This window comes from Theobroma cacao, chromosome 3 (genome assembly GCF_053813885.1).
Source record: "Theobroma cacao isolate CCN51 chromosome 3, ASM5381388v1, whole genome shotgun sequence".
NCBI classification, from domain to species: domain Eukaryota; kingdom Viridiplantae; phylum Streptophyta; class Magnoliopsida; order Malvales; family Malvaceae; genus Theobroma; species Theobroma cacao.
The window spans coordinates 44,717,958-44,745,878 of record NC_142641.1 but is presented as its reverse complement, the minus strand read 5'-3'; the positions used below and the strand labels follow the sequence as shown (position 1 = coordinate 44,745,878).

The 27,921-nt window shown below is 33.1% G+C and overlaps 3 protein-coding genes across 3 annotated transcripts; 1 reads left to right on the top strand and 2 right to left on the bottom strand.

The window, feature by feature from the left end:
• Positions 1-308: 308 nt before the first annotated feature.
• Positions 309-6,881, bottom strand: LOC18606560 (general transcription and DNA repair factor IIH helicase/translocase subunit XPB1). Its single transcript, XM_007040239.3, has 20 exons — positions 6,744-6,881; positions 6,563-6,606; positions 6,393-6,468; positions 6,135-6,303; positions 5,814-6,036; positions 5,658-5,714; positions 4,983-5,126; positions 4,482-4,562; positions 4,261-4,348; positions 3,566-3,903; positions 3,401-3,476; positions 3,124-3,317; positions 2,673-2,836; positions 2,491-2,563; positions 1,994-2,107; positions 1,782-1,862; positions 1,573-1,632; positions 1,311-1,394; positions 1,095-1,237; positions 309-718 (listed from the first exon to the last, which is right to left on the bottom strand). Exons 1-20 carry the CDS (start codon positions 6,751-6,753, stop codon positions 622-624), a joined length of 2,316 nt encoding a protein of 771 aa, XP_007040301.1. The 5' UTR covers positions 6,754-6,881; the 3' UTR covers positions 309-621.
• A 386-nt stretch (positions 6,882-7,267) lies between these two features.
• LOC18606559 (Adaptin family protein) lies at positions 7,268-14,359 on the top strand. The gene is made up of 15 exons (XM_007040236.3): positions 7,268-7,520; positions 8,095-8,292; positions 8,952-9,065; positions 9,184-9,434; positions 9,785-9,920; positions 10,035-10,214; positions 10,355-10,447; positions 10,551-10,762; positions 10,900-10,963; positions 11,062-11,241; positions 11,911-12,003; positions 12,468-12,880; positions 13,124-13,313; positions 13,387-13,590; positions 13,812-14,359. Exons 1-15 carry the CDS (start codon positions 7,434-7,436, stop codon positions 14,109-14,111), a joined length of 2,715 nt encoding a protein of 904 aa, XP_007040298.3. The 5' UTR covers positions 7,268-7,433; the 3' UTR covers positions 14,112-14,359.
• Positions 14,360-15,223: 864 nt separating this feature from the next.
• Positions 15,224-17,799, bottom strand: LOC18606558 (terpene synthase 10-like). The gene is made up of 7 exons (XM_018116964.2): positions 17,523-17,799; positions 17,110-17,374; positions 16,659-17,034; positions 16,368-16,586; positions 16,153-16,291; positions 15,793-16,038; positions 15,224-15,686 (listed from the first exon to the last, which is right to left on the bottom strand). The coding sequence occupies exons 1-7, from the start codon at positions 17,745-17,747 to the stop codon at positions 15,390-15,392; spliced, it is 1,767 nt and encodes a 588-aa protein (XP_017972453.2). The 5' UTR covers positions 17,748-17,799; the 3' UTR covers positions 15,224-15,389.
• Between the last annotated feature and the right edge of the window lie 10,122 nt (positions 17,800-27,921).

The window sequence follows — 27,921 nt, the reverse complement described above, 5'->3', positions numbered from 1 at the left end:
AGCAAATACCATAGTTTGGGGCATCTACATATATATCTTCCCATCTTTATAAAACTCCTAGACATTATGCTTTTAGCATAATTTTGGTTTTATGAATATTGCTTTTTCATCTTTTTTTTTTTTTTATAAAATTATGCATATTGGTTATTTTGTTGGAAGATAGACATAATGCTTATACATCTACCGCCGAAATGGGTGATAATCCTGAATCATACCTTACGTAAAGAATAATTATGATCTCTTTTGATAGCTTTCATCCCTGTCTTTTTCTGGTCTACCGGTGTTTCCATCAAGACAACCCTCTCAACTTTTCCAAATACACACACATGTGTGTATATATATTTATTTCAAAGGCAAAAATGCCTCCAATCATGCAAAATTTATAAATGTTGAGATACAATATAACAAGCGGCATACGAGCCCCGTTCATACGAACAGGTACCTCTTACACAGAAATAAGTACAGTTATGTACTCCCAAGCTCCCAAGCAATGTGTTCATTCGGTAAAGTCACTAGCCATTTTATCGCAGTCTTGAACAAATCACCTGCTCTTCCTTCTGCTTCTTGTAACATCATAGACGGTATAAAACAATCACCATTCTGCATGGTTTTGCTTTCTTCTCAACCATAGCGTCTCTTGAACAAATAATGCCGCTTGGATGGATCCTTGGGCTTACTTTTAATCTGGCCCTGCCCAGGATACTTGTGCTTTCCAGTGCTGCAAAGGAAAGAAAATATATTTGTATACAGTTTAACAAGCAAAATAGATAAACTTGGATTGTTAAACGGCAATTACAGTGAGTTAAAGAGACTATAGATATAGGGCTTGCTCATAGTCATCCTACACAGCAGCCAGCTATAGAACTATAGCATGTGCACGAAAATGATGAGAAACTATGAATTAGTTTGATAATCAGAAAATAACTTCTTGGAAGAAAACATTGTTTGAATATCACCGTATTAGCATTATATTTATAATTTACCAAATACCAGATAATTCAGACAATAACTTCTAGAAATCATTTTCTTGGTTACTAAACAGACCCTATATTTATTTATTTATTTATTTGAAAGGCCAGATCCTATATTTATACCTGTATTCCATGTAAACCATTCCATTTGCGCCTGACATTGCACTCATGGATCCCGTAGAGCGACGAGCTTTATGAAGCGCTATATCATCTGCATCTTCTTCTAACTGCTCTAAACCAACTGCATCGTCACCAGCGGTCAAAACCTGATGCATAAAACCTGTCAGTGACTATAGCTTGAAAAATCTTAAAAGTGTAGAAGTGAGGCAAAATAAGCACCTTCCCTAGAAGGGCCAATTGCTCATCAAGATGGTAGTAACTCAAATCAGCACCAGCATCAGGTGGAGGCAAGCTTGTTATCACCTGTCAGAAGTATCCGTCAAAATCCAGTTATGCTAAAATATTTGCTAGAGAAATTTGCCAATGCACCAGGTTAACCCCTTTTATGCAACAAAGAAAGTAAGCCACTTTCCACAGTAGCACAAACACAATTTTGTATTGCCATAAAAGAAAAAGTATTAAGCACCTACAAATTACATACCTTAAAGCTGTAACCTTGATCAATTAGAAACTGCTGCCTTTTAGTTGAGTAGTACATTTCCTGCAAAGAGTACCAGTCAAACATTTATTTTACTGAAAGAAAACCATCATTAATGTAATGCTTAAGAATAGTCGATGGCTTTGTAAGGAAAATAGATACAGACCTTCCTCCAAAAAAAGAAAATAAATAGAAAGAAAACAGATACATACCTGTGTATCTGTAGAAACAAGGGAATAGAAAAATGCATTGTATTCCTCTTTACCACCTGCCATCCTATCTTCAAGTTTACCCTGTTGACCCAAATAAAAACTTCAAATTTATGCATGTTGCATTGATGAACTGATTCATTGCCAACATATCCTGCCAACAAGAAAATAAAAGATGTGATTTTTAGAGGCAGGATAGAAACTGTAAGACTAACCTTCGCCCTAAGAATACGTCCCAATCGCTGGGCTTCTTGACGTCTTGAACCAGCATGTGATGAAATCTGAATGATCACATTTGCCTCAGGAATATCTATTGAATTATCACCCACCTTTACATAGAAAAACCAAAAAACATACCATTTTCAGGGAATGTAAACAAAAGAATCCACTTTGGAAACAAAACAGAGACTCAGAATTGTCCGTTCCTTACTAGAAGTAATTGAAACCATGAAAATGAGACTTTAGAACGCTAGTAAAAAACCAATGAATTTTCTCTCATCAACTTAAAGAAAATGTTGACTATAATAAATTATTATGCCCACCTGCATTTAAAGATGTTGGAAACACATGCAAAGGAGAAAGAAAAACTAGAACTTGGTTTTTTCATGGGTGCAAAGTTCATTCATAACACTCAAAATTGTACAGGCACAGACAAAAACATTATCTAGGCCCACTTGCAATACTTAAAAGTAAAAGGCAATGTGCTAAATACCTTTGAGAGGAAAATAGTGTTCACATCACGACTAGTTTTGAATGCCTGGAGAATTTTTGTCCTCTCGAGATGGCTGCACACACAAGGGCAGTTTGTCACTCACATTGTCACTCACCACAGTAAAACACCACAGACACACACACACACACAACTTCAACAAGCAATTGATCTTCATAAACAACCTGGTAGCACCATAGATCATTGGCTTTCGCAGTTTCATTGCATACTCGGTGAGTGCAAAAAGATTGTCAGCAAAGACAATTATCTTATCACCACGCTCACGTTCATGGAACCTTATGAGAAACTCACATGCCCTGAACTTATTAGGATTCATCACATAAAGTGCCTGAAACGCAACAGGTAACCATTTGATGAGTAACGAAAGGAAGATATTTACAAACTTAAGAACCCTATATAGGAATAATATGGGCAACGTTTTACCCCCTTGAAAGGCGGTAAGCCAGTTTTCTAATAAAAAGAAAAAACAATGCAAGCAAATTAATCAAATTAATATATTGAAGTTCCAAATAAGTGCTACCACAATAACTGCAAAACTCAATAAGAACCAATAAAGTGAAAATGACAGGTTCACATTTGTAATTCAATAAAAGTGAATAATATAGTTAACTGAACCTGTTTCTTCTTGGAATTTTCTTTCTTCAAATATTCAGCAAAAAATTCCTTTGTCATTGGGCACCATACTTCAGCGCACTGAACATTTGCTATAAATCCTCCTTTTACTAGATCCAACCAGTTTGCTTCATACAATTTGGGACCAATAAGGAAGTTCAGATCTGTAATTCTTTCATCCTCTCTCACAAGTGTGGCTGCAGAATAGGTTTATACATAGTCACAAGTCAGAGGCAGCTGAATGCTAAATATGCATTCAAACAAAAAAATGAGGAAGTACCAGTAAGCCCCAGTTTGCAGTGGGATTTGGTAAGACTGATGACTTTCCTAAACATGTGAGCAGGGACGACATGCACCTGCACAGAAGAGAATGCTTTCTCTGTCAATGGATATAAAGTTGATAAAGATCCTTCTAGGTACAGAAATAATGACAATTAGCAAGTACCTCATCCATAAGCAACAGTCCCCATTCTCTGTTTCTTATCTCTTCAATGATCTTTTCAGATTCTTCAGAGCGTTTTCCACCAAAGGCTACCATGTTATATGTTGTCACAACCACACCAGCATTGCCACGGAATCTTTCTTTGCTGTCAGATGTAAAACGACAAATTTGATCATCCCGTATGGTTGACCAGAGCTTAAATTGAAAGGCCCACTGATCCACTGAAACTGCATTTGTTGCTAAACAAAGGCAACTCTTCTTTATTCGGCTAGCTGCAGAAACACCAACTAGAGACTTTCCAGCGCCACAAGGTAGCACAATAATGCCAGATCTGGCTCTACCTACGATATCAATGATCACATTGAAAGTTCAAGTGAAGTTGTCTGAAGTCTAGTACTTAACTTGAAGCCAATTCAATTATTTTGCTTCATCTTTGTTCAAAATGTAACAACAAAAAGAAGTTGTAGAATGTCCACAATTTTCTGAAATAGAGTGCTAAAAGTTCTCCAGCAACCCAGAAGTCATCTTCTCATAGATTTTAAGTGACAAAGCAACAAATTAGAAAATTGTAATTTAAGAAGGGTATATAATTCTATCATTGTAGAAGTAAAGGTGCCATCAATAGAACCAAAACAGAATTTGAGAATATTAAGCACACTAGCAATTACTTGAACAAATTATAATATACACAATCTCACCATTTCCAAACATTTTGCTAAGACTCTTTTCCTGATATGGCCGTGGCTGTGCATGAGGCTTCAGTTCCATGTCAAGGTCTGGGTTCACCTACAAAGTCAAAGGATCAATAAGAAAAACTCCCAGATAATATTTGGAGGTGGACAATGTGAACTCAATGACCACCATTCAATAAAAAAGGCACTTTATTATTAGTGTCAAGACAATGGTAAATGTTACTCACCGTATCATTTCTGAAATCATACTCCTCTAACATTGGATAGTTTAAAGCATTTGGCAAGCATCGTTGCTTTACATTTTCAACCTGTCGACAAAATACATGGTAAAATACCTTTATGTAGCACAGCCTGATATCATAAAGATCCAGTGGAGAATTGGAATCCACTTCAACAGTAATAATTTTCATCAAACTATAATCTAGTATCTTCTAAATAAAAGAGTCCATCTAATGATATTCATTTCAACATCAGTGATTTAGTTCATCAATGAGATATCACAAGGTATGAATTTACAAACCAAAAGATGGGTAAACAGAATTCAGACATCAACATAGAGGTTGGGTATAAAAATGAAGGAAAATAAGCATCCTCTTGGCATGCTCTGCCTGAAATGTTTAAGTTCTAAATTAGTTGAAAGCTTAACATGCTAACTATTGTACACTCAACAAAATCAAGCAACAAAAACTTGTCAAATGAAGTAAAACAAATATTTGAAAATCAAATACCTGAGCAGGGTCAATTTCAAATGCATGGGTTTCTTTTTCTTCAGTAGCAGCTGCCAACTCTGCTTCATTTAGCAGTCCATCATGACCAGTTCCAATTTCACCCGCAGCTTTGCTGATTGTAAATCCATCACTTCCATGTGCACTCTAAGAGCACCAAATATGGATTGGTTGAAGACAGAATCCAGAAGTGGAAAAAACATAAAGGGAGAAGGAAACATCTCCTTAGGAAGGAAAAAAGAAATGACAGCTCTACAAAAAAACCATCTATAAGAAAATATGACAACCAAAGAACCAAGGAAGTTAACAAATAAAATATCATAGAAGTTCATGAGGAGGCTATAATAAATCAAATCTGCCTCAAGAAAGTGGTCCAAATGGACCCATTTGTGTCTCAATCATTCTTCAAAAGGTTTGTACCGAATCATTATTCACAGAGATAGCCTATGCACAAGTAGCTTGAGACCTTTAAAGGGGCAAACAACAGTAAGAAATGGCGCAGAAACTGATTTGCATGAGAAGGAAACGGTTACACCAAAAGCTTGACAAGCTTAGCTTACACAAGGAAATTATGACATTCGGAAAGGGCAGAATAACCACTAAAAGAAGGCTAAGCTAATGTCTCAAATGCACTTAGCAAATTAGATAAACAAACTCAATTGGCATTATGTAACAAACCTCAGAAGCAATCCTTGCTCGAGCTATAACGTCATCTTGGAGCAGTTTCTTCAGTACCTGCAAGGATCAAAATCACCAAACAATGAATAACAAAGACCCCATAAATTCCATAAGATTATAAATTACCAAAAAACACCATAAGAAAAACCAACTTGCCTCTGGAAATGGGGATTCGATAAAGTAACGATTTTTCTTAAGCACAAGCTTCACTTTGCCATAATTAGCAGTAGAAGCATGTATGAAATCAATCATTTCTTTAGGAAGCTTAGTCTTGGACAACTTGTTCAATACAGAAATAATAGTTTCAGTTTCCAACCCCACAGACACCGCAGCATACAAGGAATGCGGTGTTAGATTATACTCGTGCATTGACTCTGGCCTACATAAATTGAAAATTCACATCCATAAACATATAAAAGTACATACAATAAGCACACAACAAAATTTAAAATCACATTTCGTTTATGGAGTCAATACCTGCAAACGGGTTCAGCTATGGCAATGAGAAAATCATAAGCTTGTTTGTATAAAGGAGAAAAAGTTTCCAAAAATATACGCCCATCAGCACAAGCCCATAATGGGCGATTCGCGTGATCCGGTTTTAGTTCTAATTTGCTAAAATCTCTCTTCTTTCCTTCGTTTTCACCTTCAGATTATTCATAAAACATCACTAAAAAATTCAGCCCAAAGACAATTCAAATATATTAGAAGCAAAAAGATCAAAGAAATGGGTACCATCACGAGAGGCGTCATCGCCTTCATCAGGATAAAACGAATATTCATCTTCAACAGTTGAGCTCCTGTGATCATCCTGCAAAATAAATAAATAAACAATGATTGCTTTTGTAGGGAAAAAGAAATAAATCCCATAAATTTTATACAAAAATATAGACGATTTGGATGACCTTGGCAGCAAATTTAAGCTTCTTGGTAGGTCGACCCTTTTCACCTGAGCATCATTAAAATGTTAAAACTCATACAAAATCTAAAAAAAAAAAAAAAGGAAAAGAAAGAAAGACAAAGAAGAAAACAAAAAGAAGAGGATCGAAACAGAAAACTCTACGGAATTTTGTTTTGTTTTATTACCATGTCCCATGTTTGCTTTATCTGCGTTAGGAGAAAACGTTTCTTTTTCTGTTTTAGTCTTTCAGAGATCTAAATGTTCTATTTCCCATTTTTCCCTTTCCTTGCACTTCGCTTGCCTGAAAAGAACTACAGCTAATCTGATTCTGAAGGGACCTCAGAAACGCCGAATCTCCATTTATAGACCAACCGCCTCGACTATTGTTTGTGGGGTCCAGGAATGACGTCCAAAGCGCTGCGTTTTAAATTGGGTCTTTTGTTAACGTTGGTCCATTAGGGTTTGGATTTCTTGGCCCAGTATGGGCCCAAAGGCAGCATAGTTAGTCGGTTACTTTAAAAAGAATAAAGGATCAGACTGCTTGTCCATTATTTTGGGCCTAAAAAACTCAATATACAGCTGCGAAAGGGTTCTAATGTCGGTCTTTCTAGTTTGGTTAAGAAGGCCCAAATACACTTTGGACCTAAAGGCCTATTAATTGGCCCAATAACCAGTCCGGCTTTCAAAAATTACAGTGTTTAATGAGCTTCCATTTCTCGTCTTTGAAAAATCATCGATCCGGTCTCCTCTTTCTCTCTCTCTCTCTCTCTCTCTCTCTCTCTGGCAGTTGTTCGCCATTGTTTCAGCTTACTTTTTTCTTCTTCGTCGACCCCAATCGGCAACAACAGGAAGAAAAAATCTCTGAGGGGTAAAAAATGAGCGGTCACGATTCGAAGTACTTCTCGACGACGAAGAAGGGAGAAATCCCTGAACTCAAGGAGGAGCTCAATTCTCAGTATAAGGTACTTACTTATCAATCCATCCACATCTTTTTTGTCGATTCATTTCTTGATCTGCTGTTATTCGTTAGGTTTCGATTTGACGCCTTTATAGCGGATTAGTTCATGTTTTCCGTTAGATCTATCGGTTTTAATCTTCGATTTGTTATTTGAAGTTGTTAATTGGCTGAATTATGTCTTAGTTAACTAAGTTTAGGTTTTTTGTGGATCAATTGCTGTTTATGGGATATAGCTGGAAATGGAAAGAGAGACTCAGTTATCTTGATTAGGATTAATGATACTTGATTCGAGTATTGGATTATGGTTTGCCTTTTATCTGGTTTTTATTGGGATAGATTTATATTTATGTGTGTCAAAACTGATTTTTTTACTGTAATACATTTTCAATTCTTTTGATTTTGCTGTAGTTAAATGAGTATTGTGAAGAAGTTTGAGGTTTAAGCTAGTTTAAATCCTTGTAGTTCCTAGCATGTCAGAGAACTGGAAACTGTGCCCATTGGAATTTGAGTGCATATTTTAGCATCTCTATTTCTCGCTTTACGGGATTGTATTCATGCCTTGCTCTCTTGTTATGAAGGATAAAAGAAAAGATGCTGTGAAGAAGGTTATTGCTGCAATGACAGTTGGGAAGGATGTGTCATCGCTGTTCACAGACGTAGTGAATTGCATGCAAACAGAGAATTTGGAGCTGAAAAAGCTTGTTTATTTGTATCTTATAAATTATGCGAAAAGCCAGCCTGACCTTGCTATTCTTGCAGTAAACACATTTGTAAAGGTATGCAATTTATTAAGCCCTCTATCTTTACAATTTATCATGGCTTAAAAGAAAGAGTGGTTTTTTTCCCCCATTTTGCATGGATGTTGCTATTGCCATGAAATGAAAATGTAAAATCAGAAAATATATGTTGACTAAGATAGTGGCTTATTTTTATGCTAAGGCTGCATATTCTCAACCTCAAACCTTTTAGGAATGTAGTGAAGGATTCCTCAAAGTTAGAAAGTGATTGTGAACTATTTGTGTGAAATGGATTTATTTTACTGGGAAAAGAAAGTTTGATATCATTCTAGTGTTAAAATAACAGTGCTAGTAATGTGCCTATCACAGCATTTCTCTTCTGATGCAAGTACATGTACTTGTGCTTTTAGCATTCTCTTCTTATACAAGATGTCTCTTCGGACATGAACGCATTGGGCTTTTACAAATTTGTTGCACATATATTTGTGGCTAACGATTTCTTTATTATTGAAAAGAAGAGGTTCAAAAGTTGGCACTTCTAAGATACTGTCATCTTGTCTTCCTCAAAGGATATAAAGCCATAAAAGGGAGTTAGGATGACATGTTATGTTCTGTCTGGAGTCATGTTTGTGTTAAGGGTTTTCTAACGATGCTTTATGAACTTCTAATGAGCTTTTGTTTTATGAGTATTTGTGCAGGATTCTCAGGATCCAAATCCTCTCATTCGTGCTTTGGCTGTTCGAACTATGGGGTGCATTCGTGTTGATAAGATCACGGAATATCTTTGTGATCCCCTTCAGAGGTGCCTCAAGGTTTGTTCCTGTTATAGTATTTTGTTCTAAGTTTTAGTTTCCAACATCATAAACTTGCTTTATGCAAGTCACTTCAGTTATTTATGTATTTCTCTTGTGATGTATAATATGTTAACAGGATGATGATCCGTATGTCCGCAAGACAGCTGCCATATGTGTTGCTAAACTTTATGACATAAATGCTGAGTTAGTTGAGGATAGGGGTTTTCTGGAATCTCTCAAGGATTTGATATCTGACAACAATCCAATGGTTGTAGCTAATGCTGTGGCAGCTCTTGCTGAGATCCAAGAGAATAGTACTAGACCAATCTTTGAAATCACCAGTCACACACTATCAAAGCTCCTCACTGCTCTTAATGAATGCACAGAGTAAGTTAAGAGGTTTGAAAAGTATTGCCTTGCCCCACACTTTCATTAATTTGATAATTTAAAATGATTACCTACAATCAGGGCATTGCAATGTGGTTGAGCTGTCTCTTTAATTGATTGACAAAGCAGATATCAATAGAACTTTTGGCATTATATATTCTTAGACATTATGATTTATTATAAGAAATTTGTATGTACTTAGAGTGGTTTTTGAGATGGATTTGTTGCTTATATATAATTTTCCAACAAGAGAGCTTGAGCAAGTCACTAATCTAGTGGCTGTTTTTATTGAGTTTTGGTTGGAGAACCTTGTGCATTGCTCATCTCATTTTGGTAATGGTGCATGTTAGGTGGGGTCAAGTTTTTATACTTGATGCTCTCTCTAGATATAAGGCAGCTGATGCTCGTGAAGCAGAAAATATAGTGGAGAGAGTTACGCCACGACTTCAACATGCAAATTGTGCTGTTGTACTTTCAGCTGTTAAGGTGACTTTTGTTTCCCATTTGTTCATTTGCTTCAGCATCATTGTTGTCTTTTACCAATCTACTTAAGAACATTTCATAATTTTGTGCCTTCTCCTGTTTCTTATTGCCTTCCAGATGATCCTTCAACAAATGGAACTTATCACTAGCACTGATGTTGTTCGAAATCTTTGCAAAAAGATGGCTCCTCCTCTTGTGACTTTACTCTCTGCAGAACCTGAGATACAATACGTTGCATTGCGGAATATAAACCTTATAGTACAAAGGCGGCCTACGATTCTTGCCCATGAAATCAAGGTAGATTGATATGGAATAAAACATGTGCATGCTTGCCCACACACATGTATTCACTCTTTTGCATGACAGCTTGATTTAGATGCTTCAGTGTCAGTGTTGTAGGCATGAGTATGTGCTTATCAAACACCTGTTCTTGCTAGGTGTTCTTCTGCAAGTACAATGATCCAATTTATGTGAAGATGGAAAAGTTAGAAATCATGATAAAGCTTGCCTCTGACCGAAATATAGACCAGGTACCTAAATTTTAGTGCAATGGACTTATATTGATAGTCATTTTCTCCTGCATTTAAGATGTATTAATGTTGAGATAAAGTCATAATGTGGATACCTTTGTAGGTTTTATTGGAGTTTAAAGAATATGCCACAGAAGTAGATGTAGATTTTGTCAGAAAGGCTGTTCGTGCCATCGGTCGCTGTGCTATCAAGTTAGAGAGAGCAGCTGAACGGTGCATCAGTGTTCTGCTTGAGTTGATCAAGATTAAAGTAAACTATGTTGTTCAAGAGGCTATAATAGTTATCAAAGATATCTTTAGAAGATACCCTAACACGTATGTCCATTTTTCTACTTGTGTGTTGCAATATAATTCAAATATAAAAATCATGTCATTACATTTCTTAATAGTAATAGTAACCACTTGTTTGCTCCTTGAAAGCCCTGCTGATGATTTCCTTCTAACCTTCACAGGTATGAATCCATCATTGCCACCCTGTGTGAGAGCTTGGACACTCTAGATGAGCCAGAAGCTAAGGTATCTTTGTGTGACAAGTTCCAATGTTTTCTGTTACTACTGTTAAATTATTTTTTCTTTGCTCATATTTGGCGTCTTCTTGCCTCCTCTCTGCTAAGGCATCAATGATATGGATAATTGGAGAATATGCGGAAAGAATTGACAATGCTGATGAGCTCCTTGAAAGCTTCTTGGAGAGTTTCCCTGAAGAGCCTCCCCAGGTTCAACTGCAACTGCTAACTGCAACAGTCAAACTTTTTCTCAAGAAGCCAACTGAAGGCCCACAGCAGATGATTCAGGTCTTGCATTAGCATTATTCATGCATACTTTCATTTAGTTGTCTGTTCTGGCTTTATCAAGTTTGCAGTTGCAAGGAAATCACGATTGGTTGATTACATGTTATTGTTTAAACCATAAACTTTTTGTCTGATTTTTCTCTATGCAATTACCTATTAAGAAAACAGGCCTAGAGGGATGCAATCTCTATCATTTTCATAGGAAACAAACAAACATAGTATCAAACTTTTCCCACTGAAGACTAAGTACCTTTTTCTGAAAAAGGAGAATGTAATTAGATGGCAAATAATACTGAGTTTATGCCTTCCTTTGCCTTATCTGGTTATACAAGTGGTGTTAACTGCTGATTTTTGATGTAATTTATGAAACATTTGAATGTCGAAAGAAATATTTGTATTAAAGTGTATAGGTGTTTTTGGCCATACATCAATCCATGTTCTAGCTAATAGAGATTGATTTTTCAGGGGAAAAATTATAGTTCTTTTACAGCTTGTGTATCCCTTCTGCCAATGCAATTTCCTAGTTGTCTGAATGAAAATTGCACAATTATTATCATTCTTGTGGTTGCCATACTTTTAGTAACATCTTTCACTGCTTATACTCAGCTACATGTGTATTATCTTGAGACACTCACCCCCAGCTAATTCTTATTATGTGGGTTTTGTTTATAGGTTGTATTGAATAATGCTACGGTGGAGACTGACAATCCTGATTTACGGGACCGTGCATACATTTATTGGCGCCTTCTATCAACTGATCCTGAGGTATGATATCACTCTAATTAATTGCTGTTCATTATTCTATGAATTTAATCTCCAAAATCTAAGGAATCAATTTTCACTATGAAGACACCCTTTAGATCTAATTTCCTTTTCTTACCTTTATGGGGAAGGGCTAGATAAGTATTTTGCTTTAAGCACCTTCATCTGCCTTTCGGAGGACTACTTTTAAGTAGGCCATACTCTATGATTAAGCTTGGATTAGAATACCTTTCGTTATGTCTACATGATTAGCTATGTGAAAAAGATTTAAGACTTTTTATATTCCTCTCTGGTGGTCTTCTCTGTGAATCCTGCCAGTCCCAATCTTCAGGGTAAAGGGGATTGCAATGGATAGCCATTTTTGAACACAGGTGTCATTGCTGACATAAATGTCTCATTTAGAGGTACATCTATGACCATATACAGTAAGTTATTCCGTTGTTGAGCCTTTCTATTTTTCTTCTCAGGCAGCTAAGGATGTCGTATTAGCTGAGAAACCCGTGATCAGTGATGATTCAAACCAACTGGATCCATCTCTTCTTGATGAGCTTCTTGCCAATATTGCTACGCTGTCTTCTGTGTACCACAAACCTCCAGACACTTTTGTAACCCGTGTGAAACCTGCAACTCAGAGAACTGAAGATGATGAATACCCTGATGGAAATGAAACAGGGTATGCTGAATCACCTGCTAATGCTGCTGATGGTGGTGCATCACCGCCAACTAGTTCAAGTAGTGTCCCATATGGTGCAGCTAGGCAGCCAGCTCCAGCCCCAGCTGCTCCTGCACCTGTGGCTCCGGTGCCCGATTTGTTAGGTGATCTGATTGGCCTTGATAATAATGCAATTGTCCCTGCTGATCAGCATGCCACATCTTCTGGGTAAGTGTGCAGGAATACATGAATTGTCTTGTTAGGTTTTTTAGTTGAAAGTCTCATTTTAGCTATCAGAATATTTTGCTACGAATGTGATAAAATTTGTTTGAAATATTTAAGTTTTTAACACTAAACTAAGTTTTTAGTTTTTTTTTGCAGAATTCTTATGTTATTAGAGTTATGCATGTAGCTTATATATGCATACATGCCTATATGTTGCACTTATTGTATTTTTTGACCTTGGTGCAGCCCGCCTTTACCTATTTTACTACCAGCATCAACTGGACAGGGTTTGCAAATCAGTGCACAGTTAGCTCGACAAGATGGTCAAATATTTTACAGTTTACAGTTTGAGAATAACTCACAGATCACACTTGATGGATTCATGATTCAGTTTAACAAGAATTCATTTGGTCTGGCAGCTGCTGGATCTCTTCAGGTAATTATGACTTGTGTGGTCTTTAGTTAGTTTGTTATTACATTATTGGGGTTTAATAGATACTGTCTATTAGGTTCCCCCATTGGCACCGGGAGCATCAACAAGGACATTGCTGCCTATGGTATTATTCCAGAATATGTCTGCTGGTCCTCCTAGCTCTCTTCTACAGGTTGCTGTGAAAAACAATCAGCAGCCGGTCTGGTACTTCAATGATAAAATCTTGTTGCATGTGTTCTTTACTGATGATGGGAGAATGGAGCGAACTAGTTTTCTAGAGGTAAGAAGTTTGTTCCACATTCTTTTGGTTTCTTGTGGTACAAAGTTGTCAAAGCCCTACAGCATGAAAGATTATCACTGCTGAAACGTCTTTCACCGGCACCTTTTGGAGCATGGCTGACCATCTGTCATATTTGTGGCACTTGAAAGAGGTTCTTTTTTCCAGTTTTTCGATGACATTGATTGTAGCAATTAAAATTTAATGTTTTCTTCCCGTTGCAGACATGGAGGTCACTACCCGATTCAAACGAGGTCCTAAAGGAATTTCCAGGCATTATGGTGAGCAGTGCTGAAGCAACCCTTGACCGACTAGCTGCAACAAACATGTTCTTTATAGCGAAGCGTAAACATGCCAACCAGGATGTATTCTACTTCTCTGCCAAGATCCCTCGAGGTATACCTTTCTTGATTGAACTTACAACAGTAATTGGAAACCCTGGTGTCAAGTGCGCAATCAAGACTCCAAATCCTGAGATGGCACCACTATTTTTTGAAGCCATTGAGACTCTCCTGAAGGCTTGATTCTTTTGTCTCTGTTATTTTGAAATATAAATTTTGTCGGTGTATGTAAAATTCATCTCAGCAACCCAAGCTTATGGATATACATAATATTCTTGTTAATCTCCCTCTTTTGCCCTTTCTCTCTTAGTTACAAAAAGGACAGGGAGACAAAAAGAAAACTATCCATGCATCTCTATGTCTGCTGCTTGTATTCTTCACACTTTAGTTTTTTCTTCTTTTCTTTTATGTGGCCCGTCTATTTATTGTAAGTGTTTTCCTTCTTTTTTCTTTTTTTTTTCTCTTAGTGTGATAATTACATGATTTGACTATTTGACGGTTCAAACTATTTGTACAATTAATTGTTCAATCTTCATTTTCATTTTTTGAAAAAAGACTTGAACGTATTATTAACTGTAAAATTGATAAGACGATATTGAAAATTATTCTTTGTCGCCATTTTGATCTTTGTTTTTACATGGTTAATTGTTTATTATTGTTATTATCATCATCATCATCATCAAACAAGATAGACGAGTGGAGTAATCAAATAATATTAATAAATGCAAATGAGCACTTATTTATTGTAATAATTTGGTGGCATGTTATGATTACTTTATTATTAATTATTGCTATTTTAAGAACTAGATTCTCACTCATCCATTCATTACATTCAGTCATGTGGGTGGTAAGAATAATAAACAAAATATATGTTTAACCTTTGATCATTCGTCTAAAATGGCACAAAGAAAAAGGGTTCGTGGAACTGTAAGAAGAGATTTTTCTTTTGGTGTTTTTGTTTCGGAACGTATACATTAAGGTGGGTTTTTTTTTTTTCTCTTTTTTTAAATTTTGAACTTATATGAAGAATTGAACTGCAAGCCATTAATATATATTTTTTCATTTTTACCGGAGATTTGGGAATAATGGTTACTAAAGAATTGATATATTAATTTTATTTTTGGCTTAAATAGTTAAAAGATATCTGTGAACTATATTTTTTTTTAATTAAGTCTGTCAATATCTATTATATCTAAACGAAGCTCTTAAATTTTTATTAAAAAAAAATACCACATCACCTGTCATGATACCATATCTTCAAGCCACATGAAGAGAAAATATTAATTGATATTAGGTTTGAGGATGGTTAATCTTTAATTGAAATTAAAGATTCATTCAAGTACAAATCAAAATATAATGACTCATTTAAAGTTTATAGTTACATTGGAAAAATTAATAAAAAAAAAATTTTTAGTAAAAAAAATACTAATATCACCTTCTAAGTCCTATATTTTGATGACTTCACCTCAATGGAATTGGATTAACGAATAGTGATAGGACACGTTCCTTGGTCTCACCATCTTCAACCCCATAGCCATCATGGTGCTGGTACATGAATTGAGCAGTCCTTGCGAGGTTCACAGCAATCTGAATAAATGGTCGAGGAAAACAAGAGCCAACAATTTGCTCTTCGTTCATCCTTCTCCATGTTGCATCAATCAACTTCCATATGTGTCGTCGGGCTTCTTCTTCCGAAGCTCCAGTTTCGTGCATATAACATTGAATTGATTTAGGAACATCACCTCGTTTTAATTCATCCTAATGCAAACAAATTCACGATAAACAAAATAATAAAATTAATATCTATAAATGATAATCATATATCTTGATTACGAAATAAAAAAAAAATGAATAAATTATATACCGATGATGTTGCAAGATCATTAGCAAGTCGAAAAATTATAGACGAACAGTAGATTATGTTGGAGTATTTTTCAAAGGATTCGAAGCACTCATTTGTCTTTAAATTTGTTAACACATAAGCATGTGATAGGATTACAGGAGCTGTAACTGAAATCCACGCATTATCAATGTACTCCCGCAGGGTAGGTGTATATCCACTGTAATACCACTTTGCCTCCAGTAAAAATGATTTACACATGTCTGCCCACTGATGAACAACATTTATGATGAAAACATGACATAATTAATCGAAATCTGTGAAGTAAAAGAGATGAAAAACAAATAATGGAACAAAACTTAGATGATAAGAGGTGCATTGTACCGCTTTCGTCAGGAAAGGAATGGTGTCAAATCCTTTATCCTTAAGAACGTCAAAAGCCATTTCGTTTACGAAATTATAAAGAGCAAGGAAACATATCTGCATATATTCTGGAAGCAGCTGCATTGCATTGGTATCCCATCTGAAATTAGGTTTACATTAAACCAACGTTTTGCCATATTAGTACCAGTAATAATCAATCAAAGACCAGTGCCAACCTGTCAACAGCTTCAGTGAAGAGCTCTAACTCATCCAAGGTACCATGCACATCATAAACATCATCTATAGTTGCTATGAATGTATTAATCTTTGTCTCAGTTCTTCTAAAATACCCAAACTGAGGATCAGATGCCTCGCCCACAGTCCATAAAAAGTTCTCCATCGACCTGTCTCTGGCAAAGGTTAACTTTTTGCCTATTCCTAAATCCCTCCACCACCTGCCCACGTAATTAGGAAGGAAAAAATCATGATCGGCAAAATTAAGGGAATTTAAACATTCATGCACTTACTTCGAAGCATATTTTAGATCATCCTGGTGCGCAGCTTGCACCATATTGAAATCCAACTTAGCAAGCTCCAAAAGAATGGGATTTCTGTCCTCTCGTCCCTCATACACATCTATGAAAAACCTGGCTTCGAACCTGGGCATCCTCCAATGCAGCGGAAGTTCCAAAGCATGCTCCACAAGTAAGGAAAGGTATGGATCTTTGTTCTGCTTCAGATATTCCTTGAGACGTTTAGCTGCGAAATCTCTTGCCTTCTCCAACATGCTTTCACCCTCTACCAAATGGTATGAAGCTTCATACAAGTTAAGCAGCCCTTTGCAATCCTCACAAAGACTTGCCTTAAAGTTCCCCTTCTCGTCCGTGAAAGTAGAGAAAACCTCTGCATGCAACACAACATTTTAATTTTAAAAGAATTTTTATTCTATACAAATTGAATTGCCAAGTCTTTTTTTACCTTGAGTTACTTTATAGCCGTGCTGCCTTAGGAGCCTAAATTCAATTGCTGTAGCATATAAGTTATCTTTCTTCCATGCAACATCGATGTGATCAGCACTTACACTATCCAAAATTGTCTTGATTTCATTTTCAAAGTGATAAGATAATCCAAGTCTTTGCAAGGTATCGATTAGCTCAAGTTGCTCCAAAGGATTGATCTCTTTGTCAAGCATCATTCTCACTTCTCCTACTAGTTTATTTGCTCGTTCATAACATGATTTCCCCTACATGGAAAGCAACTCTGTTAGCTTGGTGACAGGCACAAATTTCAATTTTCATAATCTTATTAATATTTTAAATATGTATTACAATAAAAAAATCATGTATATACATAACACACACACACACATATATATATATATATATACATACCAAATATTCACTCTTAAGCGATTGAATATAATTGTCTTTCCAAATCGAAAGATGATAATTGGCAGATCTTCTATCTATTTTTTGATCAAAACCTTGAGCCGTGGCAACAAATTTTCTCGCTTGGACAACAATGGATCTCTTGACGTTTGATTTATTCGAGATGCTGTGGCAATGTGTCGTGATGAAATTGCAGCTGGGAGCCGGAGCAAGGACAGGAAATGACATGATGGAAGCTTCAATTCTCCAATACAAAATACTGAGTTGGTGAATCACTGGAGATGTGATAACCTCTACAATATATATACACAACTACATGGGTATATATAATACAAGGTATTTCTCATTTTTCATGCATCTTTTCAAGTTGAAAAAAAAAATATTATGCACCAAAATAAAAAAAAAAAAACCTCAAAATAAATGTTCTTCCTAAAAAATAAAGAAATTTCATTCAAATCATGAATCACGCGAACTACATAAAACGTGGGGAAGAGACCCTACTCTCACTCTTCGACAATGAACCCCACAACCCATCTAGCTAGGTTATGAGCCGAGTGAGTCAATATCTGGAGTTTTTTGGTCACATGTTTCTGATGGACCTTGATGCTCTCCACGCTCTGTTTAGTGTTAGGTTTCTGATGGACCCTTGTACGGTAGACAATACTTCTGGGATGTCTTCTTTATTTGTTTTTAGGTGCAGGAGTAGAATTATAACAATTTTGTGAATGTACAGTTTTTGACCCATGCCAAATTAACCCTTGCTGTCAAATAAAATCTTCTACCAAATAAGTAAAAGATTTGATATGGCGTAATGGTAATGGTAGAATAAAATTATACTTTTCAAAAGAAATTAATAAGATTATTATATTCAGATTTTTTTTAAGATTGTTTTATTGGATCCACATCTCTTATTCTTAAAAGTGATTTTAGTGTTTTTGTCTTTAACTTAGAAAAAGGAAATTAAAAGTGATTTTAGTTGGACTTGAGTCATTATAACTTTAGTCTTTTATCTTCTATATATGTAATTTAAATTCATGTGTATTTTTGTAATTAGCAAAAACTCAAATCTTTGCATCAATCTTGGATTTCCGTCCTTTTTCATTTTTCATTAATATTCCTCCCTTTTTCTATTGCTTGTATTAAACTTGTTCGTTTGCCAGAAAAGTGGAACCATGCATCAAAAGCTCAGAAGTTGTGAAATTCCTTTTCTACTTTTTTTTTTCTTCTTCTTATTAATTTTCTAGCCTTTCTCCCCTCCAAAATCTGTCATAAATTTCAATTCTAATTAGTTAATGCTTTCTTGTCATTGTCAATGCCACAAATGCGAACTGTTTTAAGCCAAAAATAAAGTTGTCAATGGACTTTAACGTTAATTCTCAATTGTCACGAACTCAAACGCACGTTTAAGTCACAAAAATCATTGCTCTCATTTAAGGGAAAATGTGACTTGACAGAAACAGGTTCAGAGCTCCTACAATGAACCTCACACTCCACCTAGCTAAGTCATGAGTCAAGTTCACTAAAATTTGAGGATATTTTCCTACCGCATATGAAAGTGATGGTTTTGTTTGGAACTCGGAATCTGATGGAAGCCTTTTGTCTTCTTCCAAATGTCCAATGACTTCATTATTTTATTGTAGTTTTAAAGAAATTTCTTCCCCTGCAATCTTTGTGGCTACTTTCCACTGGACACAGTCCTCCCAACAACTTTTGCAGAAACAGCTTTACATGATTGACTATCACTGTAACAAATTTCACACATTTTAAAAATAAGTTATTAAAAATATTTTTAATAATATATTTTTATATTTTTTAAAATATTTTTATAGATATAAGTTTATTATATAAATTTTCAGATGTGTTACGAATAAAATATAATTATAGAAATTACGTACACTAATAAAAATTGCACTTTTTTATATTACTATTAAATATGAAAAAAATAAAACATAAAATAGTAAAATTAAAAGTTTAAATAATTGTATTTTTTAAGATTTTACTATACGAAAAAATATATAACTTAAAGAAGTATAATTAAAACTCAATTTTTTTATAATGTATGAAACTTAAACTTTCTATGTAAACATTTCTTGAAAAGTAAAAAATATCCTTAACAAATAAAACAATTTCTTTGAAATTAAGTTTTTGTAATAAGATTATTATATTAATAAAAGTTTTGCAATAAAATTATATATAGGACCGGCCTTTGGGTAAAGCCACCCAAGTAAGGGCTTTAGGCCCCAATTTGAGAAGACTTTATAATTTTATAATATAATTTATTATATTAAAACTATAAAAAAATTAAAAAAATATAAAAATTAAAAATAATTAATAAAATTACATATTTTTCCACTTTCTTAATTATGTGTATAATAAATTTCAATATTCTATCACTTTTTAATTTTTAAAATACTATATTATTTCCTATCAACTAACAGTCATATATATTTAATCATTTCCAACAACTATTTTTTTCTCAATTGTTTCTCCTATTTCCAATCAACATATTTAATGATTTCTAACAATTACTTTTTCTCCTATATATAAAACCAATTTTTTTTTTTAATGTATAATATCTACTTTTGAATTCTTCTTTTCTCATTTGCTCTTTCTTCTTTCTTCTTTTAACTTCAATTTTCCTCTAAAAAATACACAAAAAGTCTATTATGTTATTATTTTCATAGAGCCGTGAACCTTGTTTACGGTTTGCAATAAGCATTTAATAATTAGGTAATATTGTTATAATATTTACAAACTTTTTTACTTTAATTTTAATTTATATTATATTGTTATATTACCTTTACTTTATATGATAATTGATTTATTTGAATTAAAAATTTTGATTGTTGATTTTGTATTAGCCATTTAAAAAATATAAAAATTTTACATTTTAACAAGTTAGAAAAATAAAATTTTAATAATTTTTTTAATTTCAATAAAAGAATGCCTCATTAAATATTTTGTTTTAGGCCTTTGAACTTTTTGAGCCGCCCTTAATATACACACAAAAAAAGTGAGATTATTATAATTCTATGTATGATTCTTAAAAAAAGGAAAAAAAGTCAATTGATATTGTTCGCAATGTTAAATAATTTTCTTAAAAAATTGATATTTTAATTTATGAGCAAACAACGTTATTTAAATTTTAAATATAGTTTTAAAGAGAAATTTATTAAGAAAGTGAAATGTTATATAAAATTATAAATGGTTAACAAAGATTTAAATAAAGGAATATAAAAAAAAATGACAAATCGACGTAACTATAACCTAATTCAAATTTTCAAAAAAAAATCCAACTTAAAAAAATCAAAATGAAAAATCTCAACACTCAAAGAAACAAAAGCACAACTCCATATTTAAAAGGATTAAGAGTCACTCATACATGCTTTTGAATTTAGAATTCAATACTGGATTAATTAACGTATTTCCTTGAATAATAAAAGATAATTATTCAAAAAAAAAAATCTGCGAACAATGGAAAATTTGCACAAGTGTTAATTTTACAGCTTGTATGCTGGCCTTTTGCTAAACTTGTAACAAGAGTTTTCTGTATTACCCGATTTGCATAGATACGCCCAAGCCCAAGAGTTCAAGAACATGGCTCCACTTACAACATGAAGCAGTACTGTGAGGAAACAACGTCATTTGGATAGACATTGTTCCTGCTATATCATCAGGGAGCATCAACCCAGGCACCGAAGGATGGAAATTGACAGATTCATGGATTTCACGATTGGTAATATCGAAAGATGTCCATTAACTGCTGTTTTCTTTAACAACTCAGTTTATTGTTGATTAGAATAGTTTAATCTTGGATTGATGTGAATTATTTTTGGTTTGGTGTTAATTTGATAAGATTAATATTGTTGTTAGGATAATTTTGAATTGTAATTTGATTAGAATAGTTTAATTCTAATTAAATTAATATATCTTGTTAAGATAATATTTAAATCTATTTAGTCTAGAATAACATATCATAACTGTATTAGGATAAGATTATTGTAGTTGACTTTATAAAAAGATCTTATGGGGTTAAAGAATAGTCATCACCTAAATTTATAAAAAGTGATTTAGGTGTACGTCGGATAAGAGTTGTGAGTTCGAAACTGTTCTTGTAATCTTTTGATTTTTCACGATCTTTCTCTGTTGTTATGCTTGTGGACGTAGGTCATCAAAAGATCGAAGGGTGTACTTGATTTCTTTCTTTCTTTAGTCTATTGATTAGGTAGGATTTTGTAATTTCTACTTAAACAAGTATACGTATTGAAAAGCTAATATAATAATAAGCAAAGTATTAATCCCACAAAGAATTGATCTAAAATTCTATTAAGTTCTAAAATTTGAATAATTTAATCTTATCCAAACAATCAAAACCAAATAACTAAATTAATTAACTAAATTAATTAACTAAAATTTAAACTAAAAAGAAAAAATAAAAGTAAAAATAACTTGCGTAAAAATCAAATCAAATAAGTTTAGGGTTACAATATTCCTTACACTTCATCTAAGTTTTACTTCTCTTTTTAAATTTATTTCAATGGGTTGAATTGCTAACCTAGAGTCCTCAATTATTTATAAAGATTTCTTGACTCGTTTTATAAAAATATATATTTTAATCAATACACTATATCCCTATATGAATTAAAATTAAAATAAACTCATTAAGTTCAGGCTGTAATCTGGCTACATATGACATATAGGTATCTCTATCCTATACGCAAATCAATTAATACGATTATATGCTATCCTAATTTTAGTCTACACTAAACTCCCTTTTCCAAGTTTGTTTAGTTTCCTAAATCAATTTAATTGATGATCAATCAATTAAAAAGCATTAAGAATAAATTGGAATAAACAATTTAAATCCCATTAAAGATAAGCAAGAAAATGATTAAAAATTTAAATTACATGTGAGTTCAATTGCAATCCTAGAAAATAAAATTAGCTACTCATAATTGCAAAGACAAATAACATTCTATAAATTTCAACCATTGAGAGTAACAAGTAAAATAAAAGCTAAGAAAGAAAACAAAATGATTAATTGTAACCTTGCTTTCTAAGTTTCCGCCTCAATTTTCAATTTTTTAAATCTCTTAGGGTTATCTACCTTAATTTCTCATAAAAATATCCTATTTATACTAATAATCATAGCCTAAATTAAATTTCTTAGGTTAACCTACTGACTTTAACTTTTGGGCTTAAAAGTGTAATGAGGCTTACACATCAAATATCATCTTCAAAATTTTCGTTCCCATAGCATTACGTGTCGTCATCTTCCGATGCAATTTTCTCTATCTTCAAGGAAAAGTGATCTTCAAGAAAGTTGTAGCTCTGTCTCTTAGATTTCTAATGGAGCAAGAATCACATCATTTGGACATTTGGAACTTGAGTTATGGTCAAAACATTGAAGTATACACAAGCAAATTTCTAGATTTTTCAAACACCTTACTTTCAAAAATTAAGACCTATTCCCTTAAATCCTACAAAAGCATAAAAACTAATAAATAATACTCCAATTAAAGTAAATAAAATTAAAATTAAAATAACTCACTAAAAATAAACTAATTATAAAAATAACTAAATTATAATTAAAAATTAAAGACTTAGTCAATATTTAATAACAAAATTGGACTAAAATAATTCTATAAAATACAATTATCAATAATTTCATAATTATCACAATAAACCGGTATCAAAGCTTTAAGGTCTTAAGTCAATCTGAATCTTACTATGGCAACTTCGTCGACCAAGCATGAGATCAAAAAGTTGGATGCGACCGAGGTAGTGAAGGAGGCTTTATGGCTTCGAGACTTGATTAGGGATTTTGGTTTTGGACAAGCATATATACTTGTATTTTGTGATAGTCAAAGTGCCATACACTTGACTAAAAATCAAATGTTTCACAAGAAAACTAAATACATCCAAGTCAAATATAACTTCGTTCGAGATATTGTTTTTGTATGTGAGTTGTAGTGAAGAAAATAGTTACAGCTGAAAATTTGGCGAATATGGTGACAAAGTCAGTTTCTGGTATCAAGTTTAAGCATGGCTTGGACTTGATCAATGTTCATAGCGTTTAAGGCCCTTTAGAGAATTAGCGATGTTGACAGAGATTGGTTCATAAGGTAGAGCTTAGTGAATTCAAACTTAAAGTAAAGATTTGTTAAGATAGTATTGAATTGTAGTTCGATTATGATAATTTAATTTTAATTAAACTAGTATACCTCATTAAGATAATCTTTAAATCTAAGTATACTAAAATAACATATCCTAATTGTATTAGGGTAAGATTATTGGGTTAAAGGATAGTCATCACCTAGATTTAGAGATATTGATTTGGGTGTACGTGAGATAAGGGTTGTGAGTTTAAGACTACTCTTGTAATCTCTTGATTTTTCTGTGGACGTAAGTTATCAAAAGATCGAACTACATAAATTATTATGTTCTTGTGGATGTGCTTGATTTCTTTCTTTCTTTATTCTATTGATTGGGTAAAATCTTGAACAACTTTTTAGAGATTTTTTTCGCAATTTCCACCACAATTGTTTTATTATATTCTGAGTTTATTTGAGTATAACTTTATTGGATTGAGATCTCTTATTCCTAAATTTACTGTTTTTTTTTTCTCTTTTTATGAATAAAGCCTATTTTTAACTAAGAAAAAGAAAATACTAGTGCAGAATAAAATTGCTTCCGTCTTTCTCCTCCGTTGAAGGAAGTCTTGACAACCAGTCCTCTTCAAAAATGTCGCATCAACTTTTAACTCTGAAAGCAATATGGGGAGGTGGAGCCAAATCGATTTCCATCAACCTCCGCCACCGCTCTTCATGCCTCCACTTTGATACTCAAATTTTTTTTTTCTCTATCAAGGATTTGCTAAGAGAGTATTTAGATCAAATTCAATACGACTTTACTTAAAAAAATATTATTGAGTATCATCATTAATAGAATTTTGTAGTTGTTGTCCAAATTTGAGTATTGTGAGACAATTTCCTTTCTTTTAAAATATCTTTCCATGATTTATTTATCTAAAATTATAAAACTTGTTAAAAATTATTACTCATTAGCATAAATTAAAATATGATCTTACATAGAAAATCATTAGGCTCAATAACTAATAATATGACAATTTTCTATTCATTGATCAAAATTAAATATAAGTATTCACACACTATATAAATTAAATACAAAAATCAAATAATCAAAGAATATATCTACAAAATAAAAAAAAAAAGACTCATAATTTCAAGATATTATTTAACATGTAATACTATTTTCTATTCCAAATTATCAAATTAATGAAAAAATATTTAGATATAAAGTATTTAAAAACTTAATTTAGATTAAAAATTACTTACAATTGAAGCTTAGATGAATTATTTTGAAAAAGCAAAAAACACATCTAAGGACCAAGAAAGGCTCTCTCAAAACACAACTAAGAACCAAAAAAGAGAATGACTTGAATTTTTAGACAAAGAGAGTAATATCAAAAATTGTAAAAAAATTAATTTTTGATAAATCACTTTTACTTGAAGTCTTTAACCTCATTTTTTATAAAATTGTAACAACAAATAATGAATTCATTAATATATTAATTATTTCAAATCTTACATAAATAATCTAAAAATTAAAATATTTTAAGACACAACTCCCTCAAACATGTCAAAGGCCCACCCATGCCTCTCCACGGGACGCAAAATCCTGCTACAACGCTGCAGAGCCACAAATATTATTGTGGCAGTGATAGCTTACATTTCGATTTTTAAAGAAGATATGAATTTCGTCTGCATCTGTTACGATCTCGAATGCATCTTTCGGCCACGCAGCAACATCACATGGCACACGAGATAACCGTCCTGTTTTGTTATACTTGTTTTACATCAACAAGATAACTCCGTGTTCTACCTTACAGTGTAGGGAAGGTACGTGCCCTATTCGCTCTCTTTCACAATCAACCAGTTTAACTTGACTTACAGCATAGAAACCAGGGCTTTTCAATTTTTTAGACCTTAATATAAAGCAAAGCATAATATGCTAAAATAATCACCTCAAATATACCCTTTTCTTACTTCTCCAATCACATTTCTCCTTAGTGGAAAGCAACTCTGTTAGCATGGTGACATGCACAAATTTCAATGTTCATAATTTTTTTGATATTTTAACTGCATATTACAATAAAAAATTATGTATATTTAAATATATACACACATCCAATATTTGACTCTTAAACCATGAACTGTAATTATATTTTCAAATTTAACTTGGAGAACAATGAATTTCTATACATTTGATCTATTCAAGATGCCTTTGATATACAATGAATTTAATTTGGTCCTTTTTCATTTTTCATCTTTCATTAATATTCCCCCCTTTTTTCTAACGTTTGTATTCAACTTGTTTGTTTCCAAGGAAAGTGGAACCATGCATCAAAAGCTAGAAGTTGTAAAATTTTCTAGCTGTAAAAATGCCTTTCTGCATTTTTTTTTTTTTTCTTCTTCCTCTGAATTTTCTAGCCTTTCTCCCCTCCAAACTCTACCGAAAATTTCAATTCTAAGCAATTACTGCTTTCTTGTCAATGTCACAAATATGAAGTGCTTTAAGCCGCAAATAAATTGTCAATTGACTTCAACGTTAATTCTCAATTGGCACAGACACAAACAAACGTTTAAGTCACAAAAGTCATTGCCCTCATTTAATGAAAAACGTGACTTGACAGAAATAGTTTCAGAGCTCCTACAATAAACGTAACACTCCACCTAGCTAAACTATGAGAAGATATTTTCCTACTGCAAATGGCAGAGATGGGTTTTGTTTGGAACTCAGAATCTGATGGAAGCCTAACTTTGTCTTCGCTCAAAGATCCAGTGACTTCATTATTTTATTATTATTTTAAAGACATTTCTTCCCCTTCAATCTTTGTTGCTACTTTCCACTGGATACAGTTCCCCTTCAATCTTTGTTGCATACATTAATAAAGATTATATATTTTTTATATTATTATTAAATGTGAAAAAAATAAAATTAAAAATTTAAATAATTATATTGTTAAGATTTTGTTTTAAAAAAATCACATAAAGAAGTGTAATTAAAACTCAATTTTATTGTAGTGTTTGAGACTCAGACTTTTTATGTAAATATTTCCTAAAAAAGTTAAAAATATCCTTAACAAATAAACAATTGCTTTAAAATTAAATTTTCATAATAAGATTATTATATTAATAAAAGTTTTGTAATACAATTATATATGTATGCACAAAAACGTGAGATTATTATAATTCTACGTATGATTCTAAAGAAAAAGGAAAAAAAGTCAACTGATGTTGTTGGTAATGTTAATATAATTATCTTTAAAAAATTGATATTTTTAATTTATGAGCAAAAAACGTCATTTAAATTTTAAATATAGTTTTAACGAGAAATATATTAAGAAAGTGAAATGTAATATAAAATTATAAATGGTTAACAATGATTTAAATAAAGGAATATTAAAAAAAAAGACAAATCGACCTAACTATAACCTAATCCAAATTTTACCAAAAAAATATATCTAACTTAAAAAATGAAAAATGAAAAATCTCAACACTCAAACAAACAAAAACACAACTCCATATTTAAAAGGATAAGTGCCACTCATACATGCTTTTGAATTTGGAATTCAATATTGGATTAATTAACGTATTTCCTTGAATAATAAAAGATAATTATTCAAAAAAAATCTCCTAACAATGGAAAACTTGCACGAGTTTTAATTTTACAGCTTGAATTCTGGCCTTTTGCAAAACTTGTAACAAGAGTTTTCCGAATTACCTGATTTGCATAGAAAAGCCCAAGCCCAAGAGTTCAAGAACATGACTCATACTTACACCATGAAACAGCAATGTTAGGAAACAACGTTATTTGTGAAGACATTATTGCTGCTATATCATCAGACATCACCAACCCAGGCACCGAAGGACGGAAATTGACAGATTTATGGATTTCACGATTGGTAATATCGAATAAGTCCATTAACTGCTGCTTTCGTAACTACTCGGTCTCGCTCCTGCCCTTAATGGTCTTGCTAGTGATGCTCCTGGTTCGTTTTTGCCGTCCCTGGACAACGAGTTGGTGTTTGTTACCGTTTGAAGGGGTCACTTCTTTCTTCGTCCAGCTTTTCGCCAATGGTTGCTCAGTTCCGATTCGTCTTTGATCACAAGGGATGACTCCAGGCTCGGATGAGAGTGAAAGGGTAGCAGGGGGTTCTCTTCATGCATTGAGAGTTTCAAGGAAAATCAGGAGCGTCAACTGACTTAAAAACGCCGTCGGACGTGTCTCTTCCGAGGTTTTCTGTTTTTGTATTTGTGCCAACCACTTAGGATGACAGGGGTTTTCTTGGCTTCAGATAAGGATAAGGATGTTATCC

Bases quoted from the DNA above. Each gene is read 5' to 3' on its own strand.
- LOC18606558 (XM_018116964.2), bottom strand. From the start codon at position 17,747: ATGTCATTTCCTGTCCTTGCTCCGGCTCCCAGCTGCAATTTCATCACG. The intron at 17,035-17,109 runs GTAAAAAAAGAC...TGTTGCATGCAG, and splicing joins CGGCTATAAAGTAACTCAAG to AGGTTTTCTCTACTTTCACG. The intron at 16,292-16,367 runs GTTGGCACTGGT...ACCTAATTTCAG, and splicing joins TTCACTGAAGCTGTTGACAG to ATGGGATACCAATGCAATGC.
- LOC18606560 (XM_007040239.3), bottom strand. The intron at 4,349-4,481 runs GTGAGTAACATT...TTGACTTTGTAG, and splicing joins ATGATTTCAGAAATGATACG to GTGAACCCAGACCTTGACAT. The intron at 2,837-3,123 runs GTTCAGTTAACT...GTTGCGTTTCAG, and splicing joins AAAATTCCAAGAAGAAACAG to GCACTTTATGTGATGAATCC.
- LOC18606559 (XM_007040236.3), top strand. From the start codon at position 7,434: ATGAGCGGTCACGATTCGAAGTACTTCTCGACGACGAAGAAGGGAGAA. The intron at 12,004-12,467 runs GTATGATATCAC...TTTTCTTCTCAG, and splicing joins TTCTATCAACTGATCCTGAG to GCAGCTAAGGATGTCGTATT. The intron at 12,881-13,123 runs GTAAGTGTGCAG...ACCTTGGTGCAG, and splicing joins CAGCATGCCACATCTTCTGG to CCCGCCTTTACCTATTTTAC.